This window comes from Crocuta crocuta, unplaced genomic scaffold (genome assembly GCF_008692635.1).
Source record: "Crocuta crocuta isolate KB4526 unplaced genomic scaffold, BGI_CrCroc_1.0 scaffold64, whole genome shotgun sequence".
In the NCBI taxonomy this organism is placed as follows: domain Eukaryota; kingdom Metazoa; phylum Chordata; class Mammalia; order Carnivora; family Hyaenidae; genus Crocuta; species Crocuta crocuta.
Genome location: NW_027530640.1, coordinates 7727807 through 7744842, shown reverse-complemented (window position 1 = coordinate 7744842; position 17036 = coordinate 7727807). Strand labels below are relative to the sequence as shown.

Sequence of the window (17036 nt, the reverse complement as noted above, 5' to 3'; positions counted from 1 at the left end):
GGGGGGTGGGGGGGTGGGGGCAAAACCCATCCCCTACCATGAGAATCACCCAGGTATATTAAAATGAAAACATAACACCCACTTTAAAATATTCCTGTTTAACTTTTTATTCACCTCTTTAGCTTCTACCTCTGCAAAAATCCACAAAATCTTTCTGTTAAGAACATCTACAGTCAAACAGATTTGTTTCCGAATCTGAAGAAAAGCTAATGTTGGCATATGTGAAGGCACTAACCACATTCCTTTCCCCTTCAAGTTCTAAACTAATTGAGAAATATAAACAGGAATTAGATAAGAATCAAAATACTAGTATATTGCCAATAAAGTTGGACTAGAGACCACATGTATATACAAAGAGAAGCACAAACCTCTGAGCTGAAGATTTTAAGAGAAAAAGTCACCCACAGTTCAATTTTATTATCCAGAAATCACCCTGCTGAAAAGAAAGCTCTAGTGAAAACAAGTAGAAAGGTACAAGTTCTCTTACACAAGTGGCGCTGTCAGTAAAGGAAGAAAAATTTTTTTTCCTTCAGTTTAATGCAATACTTTACAATTCATGCCTTTTAAGTTTCTATCATTGATTTACCAAAACCTTTCCTCTGGACCTTACTTCCCTTAACTTCACTTTCTCTTAATGTATGAACATTCACCATATATTAGCACTCAGAATATAGAGTCTCAGTTTACATTACATTAAGCTCTTAACGGCAAGATGCTACCATGTATCTTCTGCTCAGATACTGATCAACACGGAAGAAAAATACACTATTTAAAAAGTAGACCTGTAGGGGCGCTTGGGTGGCTCAGTCAGTTGAGAGTCCGGCTTCCGCTCAGGTCATGGTCCTGCGGTCCTTGGGTTCCAGCCCCTAGTTGGGCTCTGTGCTTTCAGCCTGGAGTCGGCTTCAGATTCTGTGTCNATTTTTTCCCAAAAAAAAAAAAAAAAAAAAAAAAAAAAAAAAAAAAGGTGGGGCGCCTGGGCAGCTCAGTCCATTAAGCATCTGACTCTTGATTTAGGCTCGGGTCATGATGATGCAGTTTGTGGGATGGAGCCTGCTTGGGATTATCTTTCTGCCCCTGACTGTACACACGCACTCTCTCTCAAAATAAGTAAATAAACTTAAAAAAATAAAGCATGCTTCTCCAATTCCTTTAATCTTCTCCAGGAATTTAGGCATTTGGTTTGTATTATGTTAATTTACTTCTGACACAGTTCACATTTACTGAGAGCCAACTCAATGCAAAACACTATTCTAAGTGCTCAGACAGAAACAGGAGTGAAGCTGTTTATTCCAATGGAAAAACAATAAGACACTGACTTAACATTTCTTTCTTTCTTTAATATTTTTAAGAGAGAGAGCATGAGCGTGTGTGCTAGCGGGGGAGGGGCAGACAGAGAGGGAGACAGAATCCCAAGCAGGCTCCAAGCTCTGAGCTGTCAACACAGAGCCGAGAACACGAGGCCCAAACTCATGAACCTCAGAGATCATGACCTGAGCCAAAGTCGGACGCTTAACTGGCTGAGCCACCCAGGTGCCCCTTACATTTCTTTTTTCTTAATAAATTTTTTTATTTTTGAAAGATAGAGTGAGACAGAGCATGAGCAGGGAGGGGCAGAGAGAGAAGGAGACACAGAATCTGAAGTAGGTTCCAGGCCCTTACATTTCTCAGGGCAAGTCTTCTATATGTTCTATATTTTCCTTCCCTGCTACTGTCAAGAAATCAGTACAGTGATCTGCTTATTCAATAAATCATTAAAAAGTTGGATAAGAAATTCACTATCACAGTTACTAATGTAAATAGTGAACTAAAAAGGAAAGAGCTACAACCAATCCTTTCTACTTTTGTTTTCAACTTTTTAAGATGGGAATCAACAGCATTAGATCTTTGTGTGCATAATCATCTACACACATACACACAGAGGATATACATGTTTTATGCAGTATTTACATAAACAGGCATTAATTAATCCTACACTTAATAATGTCTCCTACTCTGACTTCAGGGCTTGTCACCATACTGTTCTTTCTTGTAAGACTCTTCCCAAGTATGCAGGCCACATTTCTTAAAAGAGTCAGAATGAATACTTTTCTAGAAAACTTCAACAGAAGTTTGGACTGAATGAAAGCCAACAATAACACAACAGAACGTGCAGACTATCCAAGGTTAATTATTTTTTAAAATGGTTCACTGAATATAAGGGAGTCAACTACGAGCTTCTGTGTATTTTAAATGTACCTAAAATACAATTTTTAAAGCACACAGTAAAACTTGCTATCTTGAAGTTGTTTTACTGTGTTTAAACCCAAAAGTCCTTGGGTGAGCAGTTCTTTATGAAAGAATTCCTTGCCCTTCCCTTGAATGTGGCAGTCATTACTGCCAACATAAAGAACTCTAACTATTTTTAGTAGCTTCCCAAAGCTTTAGTGAAGCTTTCTAAACATGGAGAAAATCTTCCTTTCAAGAAACCCAAGTTATGCTCTCTTCCAAATATGAAACATCACTTAATTCTCGGAGATCTATTTCAGAGGTCATTTGGGTTTTAACAATTACATGGACTCTTTTATGTTTTTTGTAATTCTAAATTAAAGTCCATTTGTGACCCGCATCACTCAGAAGGTCTATTCAGCTACAGCCAAAACAAATGCCAAAGCCATGCATCCTGTCCCACCACGGAAAGTTTTGATACTAGGACAGATCATATATAACGGCCTTCTTTGTCTTCTTTCTACCCCTTATTTGTGCCCAACAGCGCAGTTTTCCCGATGCCAGAATCCTTATCTGACTCAAGACGTTTAGAAATGTATTACCAGTTGTGCCCGAAAGCGATTATTAACGTATTAGCAATAACAACTTTGCAGAAGATACAAGTCCACACTAGAGAAAGAGTCCTGAGCCCTCCGATAATCAAAATTCCCAGCCCGCTGTCCGTGCACTTGGGAGTTCCGCAAGCTGCAGAAGTCCACAGGCCACTGCATCTAGATGTCCATCTCGAAGCCGGCCGACTTCAATTTAAAGGAGGACAGGAAGGACCGCTAATTCCGACCTCTCAAAGAAAAGAAAGGGTGACCCCTCCCCCCCCGCCGCAAGAGGCATTTCCCCCAATAATGGCTCCACGCCGAGGGACGAGCAGACTACGTCCGGGGCCCCTCCTCTCGCTTCGGGCTAGGCCAGAGCCCCTCCTCAGACGTGGGTCGGAGACCTCTTCGCACCCGCAGGCGAGGCCCCCGTTCTGGCCGCCTCCTTGCCGCCTCCACGAGCTCCCGCCACCCAGATTCGGCTCCGAGCCAGACTGGCAAACCCCCGCGCGCCCACCTACCTCAGTCGCTGGTAGCCCGGCCCCTCAGCGCGCCCAGGGGTTGCCCATCAGCGGGGAACCTCACGCCGGCGCCGCTCCCTTCCTAGCCCGCCGCCTCTGCACTACGCGAAGAGCCCAAGTCAGAGGGGCAGACTGCGTGGGCGGTGGCGGCGAAGTGGACGCTGGCTTCCAGCTCCCGCCGCAGCCACCACTCCGGCTCCTGCCCCAAACGCAAGAGGAAGAGGCCGCCACAGCCCTGTACTGCGAGGGGAAGCGTGCGCGAGCTCGCAAGGATCGCGCACGCACACGCACACGCACACGCACATCGCGAGACCCAGTCTCCCGCCGACGACCAGCACGCAGGCTTGGAGAAAGTAGCCGGTGGAGCCAGGCTGCGCTTGCGCGCCGTGGGGACGGGCAAGAGGCGGGGCTTAGGCCCGCGCAACGCTGCGGTGCAGGCCGCGAGCTGCCGATGAGCTGAAAACCCACAGGGAGGGATTTNACGAACCGCGAGATCATGACCTAAGGGAAAGTCGGACCCTTAACCGACTAAGCCACCCAGGCGCCCCAACTTACGGGATTGATTTTTATCCCGATTCCAAGTAGATGTTGGAACTACTACTTGACCCCATTTCTCAGATTAAAGGACTAAGTGATGGGGTCAGGATTTGAACTCTGCTGTCTTGTTCCAGAAAGCGTGCCTGTTAGAAAAAAATTTGTTTTATTTATTTCTGAGAGACAGAAACAGCTTGAGCAGGGGAGGGTCAGAGACAGAGGGAGACACAGAATCAGAAATGCTCCAGGCACTGAGCTAGCTGTCAGCACAGAGCCCGACGCAGGGCTCGAACCGTGAGATAATGACCTGAGCCGAAGTTGGACGCCCAACCCACTGAGCACCCAGGCAACCCCAGAAAGGGTGCTTTTAATCAATGTTGGCAAAAAGATGAATGCCTAATTGTGTTAAGTACTGTTGAAAGCATGTTACAAGGGCTCAGCTTCTGCCCTTTCGCTGCTTATGGACGGGTAGGATGAGACCTCCAAGTGCTACCAAAATGGGGAATATTCAAATAAGTTGAGGTGTTTGGGGCCTCAGACCTAGGGCTATGTGACCATGAAAAGCATTTTGTGGAACATCCTATAATGTAAAAGTTTTTTACACTCAAGACTTCAGAATTGCCGTATTCTTCATCCCACTATCACAGGGACAGGACAAGTAGTTTGCTTTCAAAACTCCCCCCCCCCCCCCCAAATTATGTAGTTACTGTGAAATTTCTGGTAGATCAGTCACCCCCATTCAAGACACTTAGCAGAAGCGATTAATTTATTTCCCTAGTTGTTCTTGCTGTGAACTTGAATATGTTAGGAGAGGATCCAGAAACAAAGGCTGCTGAGAAGACTTTATTAGGCAGTGCAAAAAGACTAGAGGTGCTGTTGTTTTTTTTTAATTTATTTATTTTGGGGGGAGAGCACAAGCAGAGAGGGGCAGATAGAGGGGGACAGAGGATCTGAAACCGGCTCTGTGCTGATGGGCTGACGTTGGTGAGCCTGATGTGAGGCTTGAACTCAACAAACTTGAGTTCATGACCTGAGATGAAGTCGGATGCTCAACCAACTGAGCCACTCAGGTGCCTGTGCTTGTCGGTTTTGCCAGTGCAATGAAGACTGTCTGAGGAGGTAATTCTCTGCGTGGAGTTCAACCTTGACCACAGTACTTGGCCACGGGCTGATGCCAGTAGGAAAGACAGAAGGGGAAACAACTTTCCTGGGTGAACATACAAGGGAGGGTAAAAACCAAATATAATACATAAAATAGGCTACACCCCCATTCATTTTCTGGCAGGCATAGTTACATAACAATATTCTAAACAATCTCATTACTTCTATAAAATACTAGAAAACAAGACTTATACAGGTATAATATCGGTATAATATACTGATATGTAAAAGGAAAATATCAACGAAGAAGACAGCTAAAATATGAAGAATGACTGGGTCGTTCAGTGAAACCTCCCACTCTTTTAAAAAATTTTTTAAATGTTTTTTTTTTTTTTAATTTTTGAGAGAAAGAGTGTGAGAGAGGGAAGGGGGCAGAAAGAGGGAGACACAGAAGCTGAAGCAGGCTCCAGGCTCTGAGCTGTGAGCAAAGAGCCCATTGCGGAAGTCAAACCCACGAACTGTGGGATCATGACCTGAGCCAAAGTCAGACGCTTAACTGACTAAGCCACCCAGCACCCTAAACCTCCCAGTCTTGATTTCAGCTCAAGTCTTGATCTCACTGTCAAGAGTTCAAGCCCCATGTTGGACTCTGCGTTCTGGATAAAGCCTACTTAAAAAAAAATGTACACATGAAACAAATGATGAGAATTTGAATTAGTCCCTCTTATTATAGTATTGAAATTAAGTTTACTTAATTTATCAAGTCACGTTCATGCCCTGATTTTATATATCTATCAATAAACATTGTTATGTTTAAAAAAATATGTACAGGGGCACCTGGGTGGCTCAGTTGGTTAAGTGTCCGACTTCAGCTTGGGTGATGATCTCACTGTGAGTTCTAGTTTTGTGTCAGGCTCTGGACTGACAGCTTGGGGCCTGGAGCCTGCTTTGGATCTGTGTCTTCCTCTCTCTGCCCCTCCCTCACTCATGCTCTGAAAAATAAACATTTTTTAAAAAAAGTACAGATTTGAGGACATATTAAGAAGCTTTCCAGAAAACATTAAACAAGTCTTCTGTACTCAAGTCCTCTTTTTTATCCTTGAAGTGGAATTTGAGAATGCACTGTAGCACTCCCATACCATATCATGATCCTTCCAGATCCCTAACTACATTTTTGTCTAAAATGGCATTTGTACATAAAACCACTTAAAAAACAAACTTTCGGGGTGCCTGGGTGGCTCAGTTGGTTGAGTGTCTGAATCTCAATTTCCCCTGAGCCCAGAGTCACAAGATAAAGCTCTGCGCTGAGTGGAGAGCCTACTTACGATTCTGTCTGCCCTTCTCCCCCAGAATAACAGATGAAGTCAGACATTCCTGGGTTTGAACGCCTTTCTGCCATCTGTCTCCAATAGTACCTTGGGCAAGTCACTGCTCTTCCCAGAAGTTGCCGTTTGTGTGAAATAAAAACAATGTCCTCCTTACAGGGATAAGGGATGAAGTTAAGCTAATGTGTAAAGATACATGTGGATTTTTTTTTTTTTAACATTTTGTGGTTTTTTTAGACAGCAAGCGAGCCACGGAGAGGAACAGACGGGGAGAGAGAATCTTAAGCAGGCTCCATACTCAGCATGGAGCCAGATGTGGGACTCAGTCCTACGACCCTGTGATCATATCCTGAGCCAAAATCAAGAGTCAGCCACTTAACTGACTGAGCCACCCAGGCACCCCAACAGATGTGGAGTCAAATCCCAGGTATGCCACTTATTAGCTATATGACTGCGAATAAGCAACTAGTCAACTCAACATATACTTACTGAATGCAAGGTCCTGGGGATATAGGACTAGTATGGTCTCTGACCTCAGGGGGTTTACATTCTGGTGAGGTAGGCAAAAATTCAAACAGATAATCAAAATATGTTAAATGCTGATCTGTTATTTTGAGAATCATCTCAGAAATTATGAGGTACTAAAGTACACACAGATAAAACATGGTTTAACTAGTCCTGAATGCAGAGGCTTTTTCAAGAGCAGAGCCATTTATCATCACTTCACAAGCAAGAGAAGCATACCTTTAAATGTCACGCTCTTTAACTTAGGTCTCAACATTTTTTCTTCAAAAGTATACCCTTGAAATACAATTTGGATGCAATCCAACGTTCTTCATTCCTTCATTCAGCCTGGCCCAGGGTAGGCCACATCATATAAACAAACCACCAGCTAGTAAGATTTTCGCATGATAAATGGTAGCTGTACACATACAAAAAGAAAGCCATAAAAGGAATATTTGTTTAGAGCTGGGAGCTAGCTGCCTCTAGAGACCATTGAACTGGGCCAACAAGTGTTCCTAAATACTTTCACTTAAACTGAAAGATACGCATAGAAAAATGAATCTCACTTCATAGATTTTAGTTTATCAGCAGCCATGGACTGCCCTTGATAGCTACATGGCATACAGCAGTACTGAAAAGTAACAGCAATATGGAAAGAGAGCATAAGAAAACCCACACTCATTCACCCATTATAGGTAACAGTACCAATATATTGGATGCTTACCAAATGCCAGCACTATCTTTATATGTTTTAAATATTCTATTTAGAGAGGGGCACCTGGGTGGCTCAGTCGGATGTGTCTAATTTTGGCTCAGGTCACGATCTCACAGTTTGTAGGTTTAAACCTGGCATTGGCTCTCTGCTGACAGCTTGGAGCCTGAGGCCTGGAGCCTGCTTCGGATTCTGTGTCTCCCTCTCTGCCTCTCCCCTGCTCTCTCTCTCTCTCTCACTCACTCACACACACACACACACACACACACACTCTCTCTCACTCTCAAAAACATTTTTTTAAAAAATTTAAATGTTCTATTTCACCTCATGCTTACAATTCTGAGATGGGTATTTTCACATCCCACTTACATAAGAAAAAGCAGACATTTTAAAGCATTTAAGCAACCACGGCCAAAGGTTGTTCAAGTATCCCCAATACAGTAATACCAATACTGTACCAATACTGTAGCCAATGTATTTAAACACAAAATGTCATGAAACGTTTTTTTTTTTTTTTTAAGTTTATTTTGCAGAGGGGGAGCCCTAGTGGAGGAGGGACAGAGAGAGAGGGAGAGAATCCCAAGCAGGCTCCGCATTGTTAGCAAAGAGCCTGACATGGGCCTTGATCCCACAAGCTGGGAGATCAAGACCTTAGCCGAAATCAAGAGGCAGATGCTCAACTGAATGAGTCACCCAGACACCCCATGAAACAACATATTATAAAGGCTACTACAATTTTTTAAAAACGATACACAAATAGCCGTAGTATTTTTTTCCTGCTTTCCAAATACATGTCCTGCTTTGGAGACCAGAGTCAAAATCCAAGAGCAAAACAAAGTGAAGATTTTCAGTAGTTTTCAAACTTGAATGTGCATCACAGAATCCTACCACCCCAGACACACTTAAAGAGCAGCACTAGACCCCTAAGAATTTCGAGCTTGTGCTCTCTTTGAAGCTCCCAGGTGGGCATTCACTCCCCTCTTTCACTGAGCTTTCTAAATTGGAGACTTGGGCTCTGGGGTGGCTTAGGCGATAGGGAGAACTCATCGTGCGAAAGTCTAAATTACAGTTCTGGGAGTCTCAGCTCCCAGAAGACTCTGTCAGGTAAAGGCAAGGAAAGAAAATATTGCCCTCAAGTATTCTTGACTTGCTGGACCCCTGTACCTGACACCCTGCTAGAAATTCAGAAATAAAGGCCATGGACACTTTAATATCCAAAGCTGCTAAAATGTGCTTGAAGTTGACAAGCTGCTAAAAATCCATCTATTACCAAGTGCCAAGTTACAATGATATGCTTTTTTCTGTGGACAAAGAGTCATTTTTCATACTGAACCTTCATGTAGTCTTTTTCCATAATAGGCAAAACCAAAAAGAGTCTAATATTCAAAACATGGACAATCAGTTATCCACATATTAAAAATGGTTAGGAACTTTTTCCTTCTGAAACTCTAGCTTTTACAGTAGTCCTAATAATATCTCAGAGGGTAACTGAGCTCCAGGTCCCTAAAGGGGTTAAAACTTTATTATTTTTTTATTTCAAACTTCACCCCACCCAAGGTTAATGCAAAATTAGAATTTCTTTTTAAAGGCTACAGCTTCAAAATCATGAAGTCCTATAAGCTGAAGCCTTATTTGGAAGAGAATAAGGTTAAGAAAAATAATCAAAAGTAAATTCTACAGGGCGCCTGGCTGGGTCAGTCAGTGGAGCATACAACTCTTGATCTCGGAATTGTGAGTTCAAGCCGTATGCTGAGTGTATATATTACTTAAAAATCAAATTAAGGGGCGCCTGGGTGGCTTAGTTGAGCGTCCGACTTTCGCTTAGGTCATGATCTCGCGGTTCGTGGGTTCGAGCCCCGCGTCGGGCTCTGTGCTGACTGCCAGCTCAGAGCCTGGAGCCTGTTTCAGTCTGTGACTCCCTCTCTCTCTGACCCTCCCCTGCTCACGCTGTCTATTTCTCTCTTAGAAATAAATAAAACATTAAAAAAAAAATCAAATTAAAAAAAGAAGGGTATTCCTCGCCAGTAATGTGATTTGATAGTAGGCACTTACACATACATAAATACCAGCCAGAAGGTACTTTAAAAGTGAGACCACTGATATTGCAGGGATTTTGCAAGAAAATGTTTGTTTACAATTTTTCTTCACATTTCTACCTGGATTCCTGCCTGAGAAAAATTGTTAAGTTGATATGGGGTGGGAGCAAAGACCTTCATATACCTGTAATTGGTAACACCAGGGAATCTGCTTTACCCAGTGAGGGAAATGTAACCACCTTTAGCTCTGGAGAGCTTTCTAAGAACAGAACATATGGAGAATATTAATCAGTAAGATGCTGATTATATTCCCAAGCTAAACGTCCAACTCCAGTGAGATTTTATTAAGGTTTTCTGATGATTTCATCACCTAAACTGAATAAAAAGCTAAGACATCCCCTCTACCCTCCACATCTATTCGCTCTTTATATTTACGCATCCATCTTTTTTAAAAAAATGTTTTATTAAAATTTTATATTTGAGAGAGACAGAGACAGAGAGACAGAGCGTGAGGAGGGGAGGGGCAGAAAGACAGAGAAGAATCTCAAGCAGGCTCCAGGCTCTGAGCTGTCTTACAGCAGTAAGATCATGACCTGAGCCGAAGTCGGATGCTTAACCGCCTGAGCCACCCAGGTGCCCCAACACACCCATCTTTTTAAAGCTTAACTTCAGCTTTTCAATGCCAGAAGCAGAAGGCATGAGAAAATGCCAGTAGATTCCAATTCTTACATGAAACTACGTACCAAATTGTGAAGAAACAGGAGCTCCAGATTTAAATCTAAGTGGAAGCATTAAGATCTCAAGGATCACACTGGGCTAAGTTACTTGGAATTCTTGCCTGCTATAAGAGCTTATTAGCATACAGGGGCACCTGGGTGGCTCAGCTGAGCGTCCTAACTTCAGCTCAGGTCATGATCTTGGAGTTCTTGAATTCGAGCCCCACAATGGGCTCACTGCAGTCAGCCTGGCAGCGCAGAGCCCACTTTGGATCCTCTGTAACCCCCTCTCTGCCTCTCCCACACTTTGGCTCTCTCAAAAATAAACACTAAAAAAAGCTTATTCGCATCCATTATCTACAAAGTGACAAAATAGTAATTTTACTAAACAAAGTATAGCTTTTTACCCTAGAATTCAACTACCATTTCCCCCCTAGCTCCTATCTTAAGCATTATGTTATCTGTCACTAAAGGACCTTAGCTGATGGTTTTATAAAGGAAAGGAAGGCACACAGGGAAAAGAGCTCACACACAGCTAAGTTACAACTCTGGAGGCTTTGTTTTCTAGCTTGTGATTCTTTTTTTTTTTTCTGAGAGAGCGGCGAGCGAGCAAGTGAGCGACAGAGTGAGCGGGGGTCAGAGAGAGAGAGAGAGATACAGAATCTGAAACAGGCTCCAGGCTCTGAGCTGGCTGTCAGCACAGAGCCCAATGCGGGGCTCGAATCCATGAACCGTGAGATCATGACCTGAGCCGAAGTCGGACGCTTAACTGACTGAGCCACCCAGGCGCCCCTAGCTTGTGATTCTTAAGGTGCTGATAATGCTATTTAGAAGCAGCTCCCATAGCTGGCTTAATGGGATTTATAAATCGCAGGTACTCAAAAGCTGCTTCTGCACAAACAAAAACTTCCTCACATGTAGGGGTTGCCTGTCTCAAAAGGAGGACTGCAGTGTCCGGTGCACAGTGACTGCTGGCTGAGCACTATGTGTACACCAACAAGGCTGGTAAGACAGGCAATACCGAACTATAAGCTGTCTAGACAGGCTTGGGGAGAACTTAACCATCACTGTTTCATTCTATACTTCCATTTGGTGAACGTGAACGTCACTGTGGCAAATGCCAACTGGCACTCAAACTATCATTTCACCTATAGCCTAGGTGTCTTATGCCAAATACAAACACAATCTAAGAGTAAGAGATTTTCTTCAGGACGGTATTGATGAATAGAACTGTAGAGTCTGGGTAGTGAGTTGCTAGGTACAGAGAGTACAATACTTCTCTCACATGCCTAACAAAGTAAACAAAATTAGAAAAACAGCATAAAACATTTCAGCAGAGATGATTTTAGGAAAGTGCAGGTTGAATTAACTTTATTTTATAAGGAATTTAGAAAACATGAGCAAATATTGATATTCAGTTAAAAAAAAACAAGTTAGTCTGTACATCATTCAAATGTTAAAAATCAAGAGTCAGTGTAACACTAAAAACTGTAATAACAGAGAAATGGGTTTCACTTTAGGACATAATACTATCAGTGGTTTATTACAACTAGATATACAAACATAAATGTGGTAATGCTAAAATGATGTAAAACTCTGAATCTCAAAGTGATCCAGCAGGCTGAAGGGAGCACCAATTGTCACCAACGTGAGAATGCCACATATTCTATCAAAAGAAACACACTATTACTAGGTAATAAAAATAAGCAAATAAATAAACTGAGGGGAAAAAAGGAGCCCAAGAATGCCTGCATTTTAGAGTAAATGGTTTATTTGGTTCTCTTGTTACAGGTGTTTTGTCTGTTTTCTTCTTCTAAGAAAGAAAGTAGAGATGGAAGGGACCCAAGAATGTCTCCCATTTATATCTATCTTAATTTTTCAGTAAGAAAAACTTTATAGTGAAGAAATAATGATTGATACTTCTTGTCATTTTAACCACTTAACATACTATTAAAATGACTTGTTTTAGCATGCTTTGATTTTTTTTTCTTTTTTTAAAAACTCGAAGAATATTCAGAAACTTCTCTGTCTCTTCATTTAAGAAATATAGCTATCTATTTAATTCCTGGAAAATTTTTTTTTCAAGAAGTGACAGCAATACAAAGTTCTAATACACCCGGAGTCTTGAAAAGAATAGTGGGTGATCCAATTATAACAATTTAAATTAGAATATTCTGAAAATATATCTGAGGGGTCAAAAATATAATTTATGACTCCTTGTGAACTAAATTTCACTGAAATGCTTAAATCTAAGTCTATAACACAGGTGTCATTATGCTTGAAAATTTTTAAGGAAGAAAATTAACAACCGACTCAAAGATCCTGAAGAAAATGTGGATTAAAATTAGTAGCATGTTTCTATGCACAAATGTATAAACACACACTTTTGGGGGGAAAAGAAAACAGTATTTATAAGCTACAAATCACTTTCTTTTAAGGATGATTAAAAAAGAGTTAGTAGCTAGTCATAGAGCTAGAAGCTGTGAGGGGAACCTAAAAGTGATAAATACTAAAACTCTTTGCAGTGTAAAGAAATGCAAAAAACTCTTATACTACAAATCTTTAATTTTACAAAACGGAAAAGCAGTCCAACTATTGCCCATTTACAATGATAAAAACTAAAACGAAAACTCTGAAACAGTTTGTAAAAATTCTATTGTAGCATTCTTAAATCCAGTTCATACGAATCGAGTAAGATTTAAGCTGAAGGGCGGGGGTGGGGGTCAAAAAATTAGAGAATTTTACCTTTTCTGAGAAGATCACAATTTCATTTCAAAAGGATACGGTGAATAGGCCCCTAGTGTGCTTTATTACCGCTGATAGAAAGTCCAAATATTTCCATTTCTTTAAACTTCTGGGATTTTATCCAGATATTTAATATATTGATATTTAAACTTTACATTAAAGGGCATCATACTCGGAAAACAGGCCTGCTTTAAATAAAGTTTGATAATTCTGGTGGTACTTACTGAAAGAAGATTTCTTTAGCAAATACTGGTTTCATATATTTAAAAAAATCAGCAAGACAGAAATTTAAAAATCGTAATTTACAATACATTGTAAACTGCAGACAACTGCCACATGTATCACAGACCAGCACAGGTAAAAAGTTTTTTCCAAATATTTTATAAGACTTTGTATCTTCCTTTGTTTGTTGGTTGGTATGAATTTTGCTACAAGAGAAAATAAAAGATACATGGTCAGAAAAGCAAAGGATAAAAAAAAAAAACACGTCAAAAAATTTTCATGCACAAACTTACAAAAGTATCAGATATTTAGAACAGAATTATTAATATTCTTATACTGAGGAGGGAAAAAACTCTTCAATAACCAATCATTTGTGTTCACTTCAGTGCCCTTTGACAGCTGTTTTGAACCAACTTAATGGTGGTGGCATCAAGGTTCTTTTTCTATCAATCCTTGGTGAAACAGTCTTAAAAGCACTTGATTTAAAGGATGTTTCTTTCTCCCCTCTTGTTTTATGTATCTTCTGGTCTTTAAATTTTTTATTCCCCCAAAGAAAGTTCTGTAAGGGGAATTTTAGAAAAGCCCTCAGAACCACATTCATAGAAAAAGGATAAAGTTTCCTGTCAAAGGGCCCTTGCCCAATGTACACGTTATAGGGAGTTTATAAGCTTCAACCTGCTCTAATGACACAGGGATGTGTTTGCCTCCTTTGGGAAGGTGGTCTATAAAAGGATGTCTTTTCCAAGGCATAACCACTTTGGAAAATTATTTAGCAAACCTTAAAGCTAAACTACACAACACTATAATTAGCAATTCTACTCCAAGTTATATACCCAAGAGAAAAACATACTACTATGTACAAAAGAGACATGAAAGAATGTTCACAGAAGTTATCCCTAACAACAAAAAAGTAAAATAACCTCAAAGTCCAATATATAAATTGTGGGTATATTCACAAATTAAATATTACATAGCCATGAAAGAGAATGAATTACTCCTACATGCAACAACATAGATTTCCTCAAAGTGATGGTGAGTGAAAGAAATTAGATACAAAAATGTATACAGTAGTTGATCCCATTTATATGGAGTTCAAATACAGGTGCAACTAATCTACCATGTTAAAAGTCAGAACACTGTTATGTTTGGGGGAGAAGAATGGGGACAGGAGGGACATCCAGGGGGCTTCTGGAATGCTGGCATTGTACTGTGTTTCTTGATCACATCAATACGCTTCCTTTGTGAAAATTCATCAAGCTTTATGTTTACGATTTGTGTGCTTTTCTGTATTCATTTAATAGTTCAATAATATGTGTATTCAAACAATTAAGTCCTTGAGGTTTTCACTCACCAGCCGAATCAGTTCTTCTTTTATAAGTCTGGTAATTTCTGCCTTTGCTTTCTGCACAGCCAGTTCATTGGCACCTGGTAAGTAAGTAGAAAACATTATTCGTATTACTAGAATTACACCAGATGTTTATCCATGTCATGGAGATCCAGAAGGAAATACTGCAAGTGACTTTCAGAAACATTGTACTGCCTGCCAAGATAGTCTTTCAATACCTGGTGGAACGTCATTCTCGTTATATAATGGCTGCTTATTATTCAGATTACTTTTAGAGTTTCAAGTGTAACCACTGGGCTCACATTACATTGTGTTAAGAGTTCTTGCTATGATTAAAAAGAGCAAAGAAAAGATGATTAGAGACTAAAAATAAGTTAGAGATACGAAACTCTAACAAACTTTTAATGGACATTTATTATATTCCGTGGTGGAAGACTGGGCAAGTTTAAGGAGAAGTGATGACATGGATTATTTTGCAAAGCCACATGGGCAATGGTATAGACTAAGAAAGGCACGCTTAATCACTGAAGAGTAAGAAGTATAAAACAGTTGGAAAAGAGTGTTAAAGAACACAGCAACACAGCCAAGAGGATGAGGCAATCTGGAGACATTCATTCATATAGTTACTTCAAGAAATATTAAGCAACTGCCATGTATGATACAGCATGAGAGATGTATTATATAAAGAACTTATTCTCTTCATGAACTTGTAGACTAATAGAAAAACAAACTTGGAGAGATTGTACAACAGAACAAAAAGGTAGGACATGCTCTATCAGAATGACTTCTAAGTATCATTTCTTACAAAAACCTTTCCCTCACTTCTCTAGGCAGTTAAGTGGCTAATAGTCGAGGAACAAATAAAGTATGAAATAATAAACAAGATACTGAATTTGAGAGGGGAAAAAAAGGTATTATCAGCAGTCACAGTAGATGAAATTCAATTCTGAGACTGCTGTAGTTGGGGTGCTCATGTGACACCCTGTTGCTGTCAATAAGGACAGTGAAAATATGGATGAGGAGAAAAGGAGAAACAGATATGAGAGAGCTATCAAGGGTAGTGTGAAGGGATCTGCAGCCACGGGACAATGCCAGGGAGCAAGTTACGTCTAGATAGGTAGCACAGTGCACAATGATGAAAATGAAAGAGCTGGACCAGGGGCGCCTGGGTGGCTCAGTGAGTTAAGAATCTGACTTTGGCTCAGGTCATGATCTCATGGTTTGTGAGTTCGAGCCCCATGACGGGCTCTGCGCTGACAACTCAGAGCCTGGAGCCTGTTCTGGATTCTGTGTCTTCCCCTCTCTCTGTCCCTACCCTGTTAGCACTCTGTCTCTGTCTCTCTGTTTGTTTATTTTTGAGAGAGACAGGGACAGAGACAGAGCATGAATGGGGGAGAAGGGAAAAAGAGAAAAAAGGAGACACAGAATCTGAAGCAGGCTCCAGGCTCTGAGCTCTCAGTACAGAGCCTGATGTCAGGCTTGAACCTGCAACCAGCAAGACCATGACCTGAGCTGAAGTCAGATGCTCAACAGACTGAGCTACCCAGGCACCCCAAAATAAATAAACATTTTTAAAACAACTTAATAAAAAGAAAGAAAGAAAGAAAGAAAGAGAGAGAGAGAGAAAGAGAGAAAGAAAGAGAAAGAGAGAAAGAGAGAGAGAGAGAGAAAGAAAGAAAGAAAGAAAGAAAGAAAGAAAGAAAGAAAGAGCGAAAGAGCTGGACCAAAGAAATAGACTAGAACCTAATAACTAGGAGTGAAATGTTAAAGAATATAAGGAGAACTAGGGTTGCAATGTAGAGGACTATATGTTTATCATTCTATGTAAGAAAACCAGTTTCCGGGGGCACCTGGATGCCATAAGTTAAGTGTCCACTCCTTGATATGGGCTCAGGTTGTGACCTCATGGTGAAGGAATTGAGACCCACGTCGGGCCCTGCGTCAGGCTCCACTGTAAGTGCGGAGCCTGCTTGGGATTCTCTTCCCATCTGTGCCCCTTCCCTGCTTGCATGCGCGCAAGCACACACCTCTCAAAATAAACCTTAAAAAAAAGAAAACCAAATGAGGAAAGAAGAATTCCCTTATAAGGAATGGTCTTTTAAAAAAAAAAAAAAAGTTTATTTACTTTGGAGAGAGAGAGTGCGTGTGCACATGTGAGTGGGGGAAGGGCAGAGAGAGGGAGACAGAATATCTGAAGCAAGCCTTGTGCTGAAAGCAGAGACCCCAATGTGGGGCTCCAACTCATGAACCGCGAGATCATGACCTGAGTCAAACTCTGATGCTTAACCAACTGAGCCACCCAACTGAGTTCCATGAATGACCTTTTTGACCGAAGAGAGCGCAGGGAGGTCAGGTGGGTGAGGAAGAAAACGAAGGGGAGGAAGAGAAGAGAAGCAAGAAGGAGAGGAGAAGCAAGAAGAAACAGGTTAATAACACGAAGGAAAGAGCCAGGAGTATGGCTGTGAAGTCACAGCAACATA

The 17036-nt window shown here is 41.1% G+C and overlaps 2 protein-coding genes across 4 annotated transcripts in view; both read right to left on the bottom strand.

The window, feature by feature from the left end:
- The window catches only part of CUNH5orf24 (chromosome unknown C5orf24 homolog), a 9945-nt gene extending 6310 nt beyond the window's left edge, over positions 1-3635 (bottom strand). For both annotated transcript variants that reach the window (XM_077768650.1, XM_077768651.1), the window contains exon 1: positions 3317-3635. The gene's annotated coding sequence lies outside the window, so the exon portion shown is untranslated. The remainder of the gene's footprint in view (positions 1-3316) is intronic.
- Positions 3636-12789: 9154 nt separating this feature from the next.
- Positions 12790-17036, bottom strand: part of DDX46 (DEAD-box helicase 46) — a 71761-nt gene continuing 67514 nt past the window's right edge. For both annotated transcript variants that reach the window (XM_077768648.1, XM_077768649.1), the window contains exons 22-23: positions 14563-14636; positions 12790-13417 (exon numbers count right to left, since the gene is read on the bottom strand). In XM_077768648.1, coding sequence (XP_077624774.1) covers positions 13370-13417; positions 14563-14636 — 122 coding nt within the window. In that variant the 3' untranslated portion in view covers positions 12790-13369. The remainder of the gene's footprint in view (positions 13418-14562; positions 14637-17036) is intronic.